The sequence below is a fragment of the Mustelus asterias genome, chromosome 24, assembly GCF_964213995.1.
Source record: "Mustelus asterias chromosome 24, sMusAst1.hap1.1, whole genome shotgun sequence".
Taxonomy (NCBI): domain Eukaryota; kingdom Metazoa; phylum Chordata; class Chondrichthyes; order Carcharhiniformes; family Triakidae; genus Mustelus; species Mustelus asterias.
The window spans coordinates 39,973,069-39,986,717 of NC_135824.1; the positions used below are offsets into that span (position 1 = coordinate 39,973,069).

The 13,649-nt window shown below is 46.8% G+C and overlaps 1 protein-coding gene across 1 annotated transcript in view; it reads left to right on the top strand.

Annotated features, from left to right (window-relative positions):
* The window catches only part of lrrk1 (leucine-rich repeat kinase 1), a 207,451-nt gene that overhangs the window by 88,641 nt on the left and 105,161 nt on the right, over positions 1-13,649 (top strand). The window contains exons 11-15 of the mRNA XM_078241595.1: positions 1,280-1,392; positions 5,320-5,390; positions 6,660-6,789; positions 7,233-7,345; positions 9,177-9,391. Of these exons, the coding sequence (XP_078097721.1) occupies positions 1,280-1,392; positions 5,320-5,390; positions 6,660-6,789; positions 7,233-7,345; positions 9,177-9,391 (642 nt within the window). The remainder of the gene's footprint in view (positions 1-1,279; positions 1,393-5,319; positions 5,391-6,659; positions 6,790-7,232; positions 7,346-9,176; positions 9,392-13,649) is intronic.

Genomic DNA, 13,649 nt, shown 5'->3' on the forward strand with positions numbered 1-13,649 from the left:
TGTACATTAGACTGATTGGTGGCTAATTCACACGGAAATTTCCAGTGGGTTTCTCCTCAGCTTTGGCATGTCCGTCCGATGATCGCATTGACCTGGATAGAGGAGTAGAGAATTCTGGATAGATATTTGCATACAGCCATCCAATGAGAGGCACAGCTGGAAGCAGCAAGTTCCAATGTGAGGGAGTACAAGGCCTTCGGAGAACTGTGTTCAATCCCGGGCAGCAAACTGGATTCGGAGAAATTGACCCTTGGAGAGGCAGCAATGTCAATACTCCAGAAAGATCGCACGACTGAAAGGGGTTGATTCTGAGGACTAGTTACATAAAATTGCAATTAGATAGAGGCTAGCTAGGAGGGAAGTCAGGAAGCATTTCAGGAGTTTGGTTGATAAGTTTTTATTGGGTAAGGATATCGAGGTGTATGGAGTGAGTGTGAGCAAATAGAGTCGAGTACAGATCAACTTTGATCCGATTGAGTGGCAGAACAAACTCAAGGGACGGAATGGCCTCCTGACTGCGCAATCTTCCTCCAAAGTGACAACAGCCAGTTGGGAGGATTCCCATGGAATGTCTGGAGCTAGATCACTTCACATATTTCTTTCTATCTGTAGCCCTTCCTCTAATATTTTCCGATGATATATTTTCCATTTTGCTATTTCTGTCAGACCACGTCACTGTTAAACCTGCCTCTGATGGTGTCTGAGCTGAAAGCTCAAAGGGCAGCACGGTAGCACAGTGGTTAGCACTGCTGCTTCACAGCTCCAGGGACCTGGGTTCGATTCCTGGCTTGGGTCACTATCTGTGTGGAGTTTGCACATTCCCCTCGTGTCTGCGTGGGTTTCCTCCGGGTGCTCCGGTTTCCTCCCACAGTCCAAAGATGTGCGGGTTAGGTTGATTGGCTATGCTAAAATTGCCCTTAGTGTCCTGAGATGTGCAGGTTAGAGGGATTAGTGGGTAAAATATGTAGGGATACGGGGGTAGGGCCTGGGTGGGATTGTGGTCGGTGCAGACTCGATGGGCCGAATGGCCTCTTTCTGTGCTGTAGGGATTCTAGATGTTGCTCGATTCCTTTAATCTAACACTCTGGCAACATCGCAACCCCCCGGACCAATGACCCCCACTCCCCGTTCTGCTCCAGATCCTTAGCTCCTGTTCCCTATACATCTCACTGTAATATTGTATGCAATGTTGCTGTTTGTGTTTGGTGAATGTTCCTGTGTTATCCTGTGCTGCCACCTTGAGCCACAATGACACAAACCATTTTTTAACTGATCTCAGGCCCTGAACTCTCTGAAACTTTCTGGCAATCAGTTACAATCGCTTCCCTCAGTCGACAGATGGCAATGTTCAAACCTCAAGTCACTCGATCTCTCTCGAAATCAGCTTGGAAAGTAAGTACAGTCGAATGGAGTATTTAAAGTTAAAAAGGCTTTTTCCTGTTATGTTCATGTTGCTAAGTTCAACCTCATGTTAAATATTGGCCGGGGGATGGAGAGAGGAGGGAGTGGAATTGTGAAGAGATTCCAGGAGTTTAAGTGTGCCGACAGTGAGGTGAGGTGGGATAGCCCACTGTAAACTCTGTAAATCCATGTCAGATCCTAAGGGATGAGGTTACCTCAAAACTTGAAGCAGGGCTGGCACCATGAGAGATGCCAATCTGAAGTGCTTGACCTGAATATGATGTGGGACCTGCAATCCCCCTGTCCAGTGGTTGGCTGGAGGCAGTGTGGAGGGAGCATTGGGAAGAACTGGATTCCGCACAATCAGTTTGGATTTTGGTTGTCGGACTCAGAGTGAGAACTGGGCTAAATGCCCGAGAACATCTGCTGCTGGAACAAGACCCCCTTTGCCCCTCACCCCAGAGAAAATGCAGAAAAATCATTCACAAATTACCCGCGTGCCCGAGCCTCACCCTGACCCACCCAGCTGTTGTTCAGCTTTGTCATCTCAGTGCAGTTTCTCCAGTGACACCGGGCTGGTGGGGGGCGGTGGAAGCTGCTGGTCAGACCATCTTGAACCCACCAGCAGCTCCTGCCCACTGGTTGTACCTTTCCCTCACAATTGGTGGCAATATTGTCGAGCCATTATGATGAGTGTGTGAGGATGACTTCAAAATCATGATGTCACAGGAGGCCATTCGGACCTTTTGGGTTCATGCTGGCTCCCTATAGAGCAATCCAATCAGGCCTATTCCTTCACTCAATCCCAGTAGCTCTGAAAGTTCATTTCCCTCGAGTGTCTATCCAATTTCCCAATTGTCTCCACTTCCACCCCTCCCCAAGGGCAGATAGTTCCAGGTCAGCACCACTCGTTACTTCAAAAATCTTCCTCACACGGCACAGTGGCACAGTGGTTCGCACTGCTGCCTCACAACGTCAGGCACCCGGGTTCGATTCCCGGCTTGGGTCACTGTCTGTGTGGAGTTTGCACATTCTCCCCATGTCTGTGTGGGTTTCCTCCGGGTGTTCCGGTTTCCTAACACAGTCTGAAAGACATGCTGGTTAGGTGCTAAATTCTCCCTCAGTGTACCCGAACAGGTGCCAGAGTGTGGCGACTAGGGTATTTTCACAGTAACTTCATTGCAATGTTAATGTAAGCCTACTTGTGACACTAATAAATAAACTTATTTTTATCTGTGACCAAAACTTTAAATCTGTGTCCCCTACTGAACAATGAACAAAGAAAATTACAGCACAAGAACAGGCCCTTCGCCCCTCCAAGCCTGCACCGACCATGCTGCCCGACTTAACTAAAATCCCCTACCCTTCCGGGGACTATATCCCTCTATTCCCATCCTATTCATGTATTTGTCAAGACTCCCCTTAAAAGTCACTACCGTATCTGCTTCCACTATCTCCCCCGGCAACGAGTTCTAGGCACCCACTACTCTCTGTGTAAAACATCTGCCTCGTACATCTCCTTTAAACCTTGTCCCTCGCACCTTAAACCTGTGCCCCCTAGTAATTGACTCTTCCACCCTGGGAAAAAGCTTCTGACTATCCACTCTGTCCATGCCTCTCATAATCTTGTAGACTTCTATCAGGTCGCCCTTCAACCTCCGTCGTTCCAGTGAGAACAAATCAAGTTTTTCCAACCTCTCCTCATAGCTAATGCCCTCCATACCAGGCAACATCCTGGTAAATCTTTTCTGTACCCTCTCCAAAGCCTCCACATCCTTCTGATAGTGTGGCGATCAGAATTGAACACTATATTCCAAGTGTGGCCTAACTAAGCTTCTATAAAGCTGCAACATGACTTGCCGATTTTTAAATTCGATGCCCCGGCCAATGAAGGCAAGCATGCCGTATGCCTTCTTGACTATCTTCTCCACCTGCGTTGCCACTTTCCGTGACCTGTGTACCTGTACACCCAGATCCCTTTGCCTATCAATATTCTTAAGGGTTCTGCCATTTACTGTATATTTCCTATCTGTATTAGACCTTCCAAATTGCATTACCTCACATTTGTCTGGATTAAACTCCATCTGCCATCTCGCCGCCCAAGTCTCCAACCGATCTATATCCTGCTGTATCCTCTGATGGTCCCCATCGCGATCCGCAAATCCACCAACCTTTGTGTCGTCCGCAAACTTACTAATCAAACCAGTTACATTTTCCTCCAAATCATTTATCTATATATTACAAATAGCGAAGGTCCCAGCACTGATCCCTGAGGAACACCACTTGTCACAGCCCTCCATTCAGAAACGCACCCTTCCACTGCTACCCTCTGTCTTCTTTGACCGAGCCAGTTTTGTATCCACCTTGCCAGCTCACCTCTGATCCCATGTGACTTCACCTTCTGCACCAGTCTGCCATGAGGGACCTTGTCAAATGTCTTACTGAAGTCCATGTAGACAACATCCACTGCCCTACCCTCATCAATCATCTTCGTCACTTCCTCGAAAAACTCGATCAAGTTCGTGAGACACGACCTCCCCTTCACAAAACCATGTTGCCTCTCACTAATATGTCCACTAATTTCCAAGTGGGAATAAATCCTGTCTCGAAGAATCCTCTCCAATAATTTCCCTACCACTTATGTAAGGCTCACCGGCCTGTAATTACCTGGATTGTTCTTGCTCCCCTTCTTAAACAAAGGAACAACATTGGCTATTCTCCAATCCTCTGGGACCTCCCCTGTAGCCAGTGAGGATACAAAGATTTCTCTCAAGGCCCCAGCAATTTCCTCCCTTGCCTCTCTCAGTATTCTGGGGTATATCCCATCAGGCCCTGGGGACTTGTCTGCCTTAATGTTTCTCAAGAACCCCAATACCACCTCCTTTTTAATCTCAACATGACTCAAACTATCTACCACGTCCTTTCCCAGACTCATCATCCACCAAGTCCTTCTCTTTGGTGAATACTGACGCAAAGTACTCATTTAATACCTCGCCCATTTCCTCTGGCTCCATGCATAGATTCCCTCCCTTGTCCTTGAGTGGGCCAACCCTCTTCCTGGCTACCCTCTTGCTCTTTATATATGTATAAAAAGCCTTGGGATTTTCCTTAATCCTGCTGGCCAATGCTTTTTCGTGACCCCTTTTAGCTCTTCTTACTCCTTGCTTAGGTTTCTTTCTACTTTCCTTGTATTCCACACTTCCTGCTGCTTGTACCATTAGCCAATGGGAACAGCTTTTTCTTGTTTACCTTCTCTAAACCTGTCCCAATCTTGCCCACCTCGATCAGATCTCTCCTCCATCTCCTTTGCTCCTAGGAGAACAACCCCAGCCTCTCCAACTCATGGAACTGAAATCCCTCTTCTCTGGCCCATTCTGATAAATTGCTGCATCCTCTCGAAGACCCTGACATAACTTTCTGAAAGTATGGGTGCAGTACCTGCCCCATTGGTGTCAATGATAAAGCCCCTCCCCACCGTCCTGCCGGCGTGCCTGCAGCTGTTTAACGGGCCCTGTCACTGTGGTCCAGTGAGAGGTGGGCTGGTTGAGGGGGCAGACAGGTGGAATCTAATTCAGAAGTGTGCATGGTGATGCATTTTGGCAGAGGAGTCGATGGGGACTGTATCCAGTCTCCACTGGAGATCATCATTGGACTGACCACTGAGTAAATGTGGAGGGGGCAGCTCAGGTATTGCCACAGAAGGCTGCCAGGCCTGGGTTAATACGGCAGGAGGGGTGGATTGGCCTGAGAGGGCAGGGAAGCATGAGGTGGGGGGAGGATGGGTGTGCGGTGATGTGATGTGTGTGCCGGGGGTGCCGGGGCTGCGGCACGGTGCGCGCGTGTTGGGGCTGCATGTTGTTGAGTGAGAGCTCACTACCTTTCCTGGAGCTAATGGCTGTGTTTTCCTCCCATTCACAGAAGTGAAGAAAGCAGCAGAACTCGAAAAGTCAGTTTTTTTACAACTCGCCAAAAGAGGAATTCTGACACAGGTAAAGAATCTGTCGATAACCAGACAGGACTGTAAAAGATGGCCCTTCAGCCCTCACTGAACGTGGACCCCACTTGAATTTAACGCAGTCCGAATTTACCCCTTACCCGTTTTGAATTTTGACTTTTCCGGTATTTACAGAAATTGAATCATTTGTGGTCAAGCATCAGATTATTTTTAAAATGTGTGCTTGTGTTGTGGCTGTTGCTGACTAGGTTAGCCAGCAACAGCCACAACTCGCCATCCCTAATTGCCCCTTGAGCTGCCCTCCTGACCCGCTGCAGTCCATGTGATGTAGGTATACCCATAGTGCTGTTAGGGAGGGAGTTACAGGATTTTGACCCAGCGACAGTGAAGCAACGGCAATATATTTCCAAGTCAGGATGGTGAGTGACTTGGAGATGAGCTTGCAGGTGGTGGTGTTCCCATGTGTCTGCTACCCTTGTCCTTCTAGACAGTGGAGGTCACAGGCTTGGAAGGTGCTGTCGAAGGAGCCTTGATGAGTTGCTGCTGTGAGTCTTGTGGATAGAAAGCAGTTTTAGACTCCCCACTTTAAGAGGGACATAGCAATCTGGTAGAAAGTGTGACCCAGATTGATCTGAATGATCCCAGAGATGTGTGCTCTGGGTTGCGAGTAGAAGCAAATGGGTTCTGTCAATGTGAGTGGATTGTGGGAGTTTTGATGGGGCTGTTCAGATTGATATTGGAAGTAAAATAGATAAACATTGCTTCTTATCACCAACAGGGGTTCAAGGCACAAACCATGACCTTAAGACAAGGACTTAGAATAGATCGTGAGATATTAGAAAAAGCGTTTTTGCACAGAATATTATCATCTACATCCTGGGGGTTATAACTGTGTATATCATTCACGCTGCTGCCACTGTGTCGGTGGTGGAGAGAGTTAAAGTTGAAGGTGGTGGATGTGGTGCCAATCAAGCGGGGCTGCTTTGTCCTGGATGGTGCCAAGCTTCTTGAGTGTTGTTGGAGCTTCACCCGTCCAGGCAAGTGGGGAGTATTCCATCACACTCCCGACTTGTGCCTTGTACATGGTGAACAGGCTTTAGGGAGACAGGAGGTGTGTTGCTTGCCGCAGGACCTGCTCTTGTGGCCACGGTATTTATATGGCTAGTCCCAGTTCAGTTTCAGGTCAATGGTAACCCCCGGGATGTTGATGAAGGTGACAGCCCCTGAATGAAAGGTAGCTAGCCAAGACCGACAGCAGCGTGTTATTAAACAGAGAAACATGGAATCTTTCTTATATTTTCAGCTTCACCAGTTGAATTCCCACAGTTCCTTGGTGAGTGCTTGGAAGTTCTGCATCTGGACAATAATTTTCTTGATTCAGTCCCTCAGTCGGTGTGCTGGCTACGAACACTCTCTGAGCTCTACCTTTCAAAGTAAGTCAGTTCCTTGTTCATAGTGAACTCTGGAGTATGGCACTATGTTGGACTCCTATGGTGATGGCAACGTGCTACATTCAATTAAATGCTGAGGCCAAATTGTTAAAAGTTTATTTTCTAGAAAATATTACCGTCCAATTAATGCCTCTGCCAGGCTCCCCTGCCTGAGTTCTTGCAACAGAGTGGGAAAAGGGCATGATTTGGTCCCTTGTTCCAGTTTGGACCTCTGCGTTCTGTCTATATGTCAGGATTAAGAAAGACAAAATAAACAAGAGAATTTGCATTTAAATGGCACTTTAACACAAAATAAAATGCCACAAAGTACCTCTCAGAATGTTATCAGACACACTGGACATCAGAATTGACTCCACAATCAATGGGACACTTGCACAGTGCAAATTCTATCTGCCTAAATAGTTAACCCTTTCCTGTCTCATCAGCAACCCTGGGATCCGGGAGCTCCCGGCTGAGCTTGGTCAGCTGGCTAGCCTGTGGCAGCTGGATATTGAGCAATTAAACATCTCCAATTTGCCCCCAGAGGTCAGGAACGAAGGTAAATTGAGCTTTTCTCATTACTTCAATGATTTTCAAACTATGATTGATGTGATTTTATATTAAGGCATTGGGAGTGTGGGTGACTGAGATGTTTGTACAGATTGGAACAGGAGGAGACTAGTTAGCTCTTGGAGACTGTTCCACCAATCAGTAAGAACTATCTTTTCTCATATTCTTCAATACACTTGGTAACCAAATATTTATCAATCTCTAACTTAAAATTAAAGACAACAAATTGGACTTGCATTGTGTGTTTTACAACAAAAAATGTCTCAAGTTACTTTGCTGGAGCATTATAAAACAGCATTTGACTCTGAATCATAGTAGGTCAAATGCTTAGTCATAGAGGTCAGGTTGAAGGAGTGTCTCAGAGAGCGAGATGGACAAGTTTAGCGAGGGTACTTTAGAGCTTAGGGAGCTGAGGATGTGTCTGGGATAAGGCACTTTATTAATACAGATGTAGTATTGATGAGCTACCCTTGCTGCAGAGAAAGCCATCCATAAAAATGGCACAAATGAAATTGGACATGGACCATAAGAAATAGGCCATTCGGCCCATTGAGTCTGCTTCGCCATTCAATGAGATTACGACAGATCTGATGTTAGAGCAGACTCCCCCACTGCAGGGAAAGTGAGCTTGAAGATTTTCTCATTTCTCTTAGCCACATGTTTGTGGGAGTGTAGGTTGGTCAATATAAAAAAACACATTTTTACAGGGTGAAGATTTGTTTTGAAACCACCTAAAGAAGTGAGTGATATAGAAGGAAAATTGTGGACATTTAGCAAATGTCTCTGTGGATAGAACATTGGGGTGTTTTTATTAATAGCAGCAATCATTGTCTGGTGAGAATTTTGGGGAAGTGAGTGGGGGGGGGGGTGGTGCGGGGTGGAGGGGCAACTGGGTCCCAGGACAGGTTAGTCCGGTGAGGGGGGAGTGCATGATCCAGTGACGGGAGGAGGTGGACGCTATTTCCAGTGAGGGCACTAAGCCCTCACCATCCTGGAAATTCTGGTTTAGATTTTACTGACTAAACAATATAAACAATCTATAAACAATCAAGATAATTTAAATACAATTCTGAGAATTGGCACAATGCAAGGTTTGTGAATGAAGGAGTACCTGTTGCTATGGTAATGCAGTGAGATTATGAACTATGTTTGATTTTGGGGGAATTATTTCACTCCAATGATGAAACATAGATCCAGTAAGAAGTCTCACAACACCAGGTTAAAGGCCAACAGGTTTATTTGGTAGCTTGCGCTAGTGGCTTTTGCTACCAAATAAACCTGTTGGACTTTAACCTGGTGTTGTGAGACTTCTTACTGTGTTTACCCCAGTCCAATGCCGGCATCTCCATCTCATGAAATAGTGGCATAGTAGCATAGTGGTTAGCACTGCTGCTTCACAGCTCCAGGGACCTGGGTTCGATTCCCGGCTCGGGTCACTGTCTGTGCGGAGTTTGCACATTCTCCCCGTGTCTGTGTGGGTTTCCTCCGGGTGCTCCGATTTCCTCCCACAGTCCAAAGATGTGCGGGTTAGGTTGGTTGGCCATGCTAAATTGCCCCTTAGTGTCCTGGGATGCATAGATTAGAGGGATTAGCGGGTAAATATGAGGGTTAGAGGGATTAGCAGGTAAATATGTAGGGATATGGGGGTAGGGCCTGGGTGGGATTGTGGTCAGTGCAGACTCGATGGGCCGAATGGCCTCTTTCTGTACTGTAGGGGTTCTATGGTTCTATGGTTTATAGATCAGCAGCTGATCTGAATGAAGTCTGAACTCTCTCTGACGCAAAGCATCAATGCTGTGTTGTAAATGACCTTTTCACAGGGCCCTCGGCAGTGCTGGCCTATCTAAGAGCACAGCTACGCAAAGCTGAGCCTTGCAAGCTGCTGAAGATGATCATTGTTGGGCCTCCGCGCCAAGGCAAGTCCACTCTGCTGGAGACTCTGCAGTCTGGGAAGGCCACACACAACATGTACAAAGAAAGTAGCATCCACACCTCCAGCTGGGAGCTCCTGCGACCTGCCACACTCAAGGCGAAGGTACTAATAGTATCTCCAATTTGTGTTTCTATGTTGTAGAGATGTTACGATACAGAGAATGGTATTATTGAAAAAGATGACAGTGAGTGTGAAGTGGATCATTTCTGATTTGTTGCTGGGAGTCTCTCAGACTGGGAATCCTGCAAAGCCCAATGCCTCCACTGCTGATCGTTTCAGAGAATTCAGGAAGCCAATACATTTTGCTCATTTCAGTGAGGAAGTGTCACTGGGCAAACTGCCTGGCCCATGGGCTAAGGGAGAACGCTTATTCTCACACCAAGAGAAACAGATTGATCTCAGAGCTACAACATTAACTCTGTTTCTCTCTCTACAGATGTTACCAGACCTGCTGAGTATTTCCAACATTTTCTACTTTAATTTCAACTTTTAATAAATAGGGTGGGTGAGAGAAGGGAAAGAAAGTTAAAGGAATATGGGACTAGGATAGGCAGGTGAGATTAGGATATTGCATGTGTGGATGGTAAATGCCACAGCCTAGTTGGATTAAAAGGCCTGTTTGATTTGTATCAGCCCCCTTTATAAAGGCTATGTCTAAGTGCCTCTTGCCTCAATTCCAGGTCCTTATCAGCCATGATACTCCACACACCCTCACCCAGATCCTAGCAATATCATCTGCTCCTCTGCATCACCCTAGATTCTGATATTCAGCCAGATTGATGCACTGGAGACAGGAAAATCCAGCTGGTAATAACACAATAGCCCCACTTCTTGGCACATCAGAACATTTATAGGGAGGGGTGGGATGGAGAGACAGGGCTCCTCTCTGTCCCAGCGCCCAAATCTTCCAACTATTAGGCCAATTCACAGTCCAGTTTTCTCTCTGTTCTCAATGTGGTTTATCATTGATTTGTGTTGCATTATTTAATGTTATATTAAGGTCAAACCAGCCCTTGGAGCAGGGGGAATTAACTTGCATATTGACTGGCCTTCATTTTAACATTAACATTGAAGTGATGATTACGCACATTTACTGTTTAATCGTAGATTCATGGATCGCACAACAAGATGATTTAACCCATCAGGCCAGTGACAACTTTTAAAAAGCAAAACAACTGGTCCCTGCTCCTTCCCCACACACCTTGGAAAGTTTTCCTGTTTAAATATTTATCCAATTTCTTTTTGAAAGTTTAGGTGGAAAGCAGTTCCTTCCGGATCACAACTTATTATAGAACCATAGAACCATAGTAAATTACAGCTCAGAAACAGGCCTTTTGGCCCTTCTTGTCTGTGCTGAACCATTTTATGCCTAGTCCCACTGACCTGCACTTGGACCATATCCCTCCACACCCCTCTCATCCATGAACCCGTCCAAGTTTTTCTTAAATGTTAAAAGCATTTACCACTTTATCCGGCAGCTCATTCCACACTCCCACCACTCTCTGCGTGAAGAAGCCCCCCCTAATATTCCCTTTAAACTTTTCTCCTTTCACCCTTAACCCATGCCCTCTGGTTTTTTTCTCCCCTAGCCTCAGCGGAAAAAGCCTGCTTGCATTCACTCTATCTATACCCATCAAAATCTTATACACCTCTATCAAATCTCCCTCAATCTTCTACGCTCCAGGGAATAAAGTCCCAACCTATTCAATCTCTCTCTGTAACTCAGCTTCTCAAGTCCCGGCAACATCCTTGTGAACCTTCTCTGCACTCTTTCAATCTTATTTACATCCTTCCTGTAACTAGGTGACCAAAACTGTACACAATACTCCAAATTCGGCCTCACCAATGCCTTATATAACCTTACCATAACACTCCAAGCTTTATACTCGATACTCCGATTTATAAAGGCCAATGTACCAAAGGCACTCTTTATGACCCTATCCACCTGTGACGTCACTTTTAGGGAACTCTGTACCTGTATTCCCAGATCCCTCTGTTCAACTGCACTCTTCAGAGTCCTACCATTTACCCTGTACGTTCTTCTTTGGTTTGTCCTTCCAAAGTGCAATATCTCACACTTGTCTGCGTTAAATTCCATTTGCCATTTTTCAGTCCATTTTTCTAGTTGGGCCAAATCCCTCTGCAAGCTTTGAAAACCTTCCTCACTGTCCACTACACCTCCAATCTTTGTATCATCAGCAAACTTGCTAATCCAATTTACCACATTATCATCCAGATCATTGATATAGATGACAAACAACAATGGACCCAACACCGATCCCTGCGGCACACCACTAGTCACAGGCCTCCACTCAGAGAAGCAATCCTCCACAACCACTCTCTGGCTTCTTCCATTGATGTGGAGATGCCGGCGTTGGACTGGGGTAAGCACAGTAAGAAGTCTCACAACACCAGGTTAAAGTCCAACAGGTTTATTTGGTAGCAAATACCATAAGCTTTCGGAGCAATGCTCCTTCGTCAGATGGAGTGGTCTCTGTTCTCAAACAGGGCACAGACACAGAAATCAAATTACAGAATACTGATTAGAATGCAAATCTCTACAGCCAGCCAGGTCTTAAATGCACAGACAATGTGGGTGGAGGGAGCATTCAACACAGGTTAAAGAGATGTGTATTGTCTCCAGACAGTACAGCTTGTGAAATTGTGCAAGTCCAGGAGTCAAGCTGTGGGGGTTACTGATAATGTGACATAAATCCAACATCCCGGTTTAGACCGTCCTCATGTGTGCGGAACTTGGCTATCAGTTTCTGCTCAGTGACTCTGCGCTGTCGTGTGTCGTGAAGGCCGCCTTGGAGAACGCTTACCTGAAGATCCAAGGCTGAATGCCCGTGACTGCTGAAGTGCTCCCCCACAGGAAGAGAACAGTCTTGCCTGGTGATTGTCGAGCGGTGTTCATTCATCCGTTGTCGTAGCGTCTGCATGGTTTCCCCAATGTACCATGCCTCGGGACATCCTTTCTTGCAGCGTATCAGGTAGACAACGTTGGCCGAGTTGCAAGAGTAGGTACCATGTACCTGGTAGATGGTGTTCTCACGTGAGATGATGGCATCCGTGTTGATGATCCGGCACGTCTTGCAGAGGTTGCTGTGGCAGGGTTGTGTGGTGTCGTGGTCACTGTTCTCCTGAAGGCTGGGTAGTTTGCTGCGGACAATGGTCTGTTTGAGGTTGCGTGGTTGTTTGAAGGCAAGAAGTGGGGGTGTGGGGATGGCCTTGGCGAGATGTTCGTCTTCATCAATGACATGTTGAAGGCTCCGGAGGAGATGCCGTAGCTTCTCCGCTCCGGGGAAGTACTGGACGACGAAGGGTACTCTGTCCACCATGTCCCGTGTTTGTCTTCTGAGGAGGTCGGTGCGGTTTTTCGCTGTGGCACGTCGGAACTGTTGATCGATGAGTCGAGCGCCATATCCTGTTCTTATGAGGGCATCTTTCAGCGTCTGGAGGTGTCTGTTGCGATCCTCCTCATCCGAGCAGATCCTGTGTATTCGGAGGGCTTGTCCGTAGGGGATGGCTTCTTTTACGTGTTTAGAGTGGAAGCTGGAGAAGTGGAGCATCATGACGTTATCCGTGGGCTTGCGGTACAGTGAGGTGCTGAGGTGACCGTCCTTAATGGAGATGCGTGTGTCCAAGAATGCAACCGATTCCGGAGAGTAGTCCATGGTGAGTCTGATGGTGGGATGGAACTTGTTGATGTCATCATATAGTTGTTTCAGTGATTGCTCACCATGACTCCAAAGGAAGAAAATGTCATCGATGTATCTAGTGTATAGCATCGGTTGAAGGTCCTGTGCGGTGAAGAAGTCTTGTTCGAACCTGTGCATGATGTTGGCATATTGAGGTGCGAATTTTGTCCCCATGGCTGTTCCGTGTGTCTGGATGAAGAACTAGTTGTTGAAGGTGAAGATATTGTGATCCAGGATGAAGCGGATGAGTTGTAAAATTGCATCTGGAAACTGGCAGTTGACGGCATTGAGTACTGAGGCCGTTGCAGCAATGCCATCATCGTGGGGGATGCTGGTGTAGAGTGCCGAGACATCCATTGTGACGAGGAGTGCTCCTGGTTCAACTGCTCCATGTGTGTTGAGTTTCTGTAGGAAGTCCGTAGTGTCGCGACAAAAGCTGGGGGTTCTTTGTACAATGGGTTTCAAGATGCCCTCGACATAGCCGGAGAGGTTCTCGCACAGGGTTCCGTTTCCTGAAACGATGGGACGGCCGGGTGTGTTTGCCTTGTGTATTTTTGGGAGGCAGTAGAGATCTCCAACGCGTGGAGTACGTGGGATGAGAGCACGGAGGGTGTTTTGAAGGTCCGGATCAAAGGTTTTGATCAGAGTGTTGAGTTGAC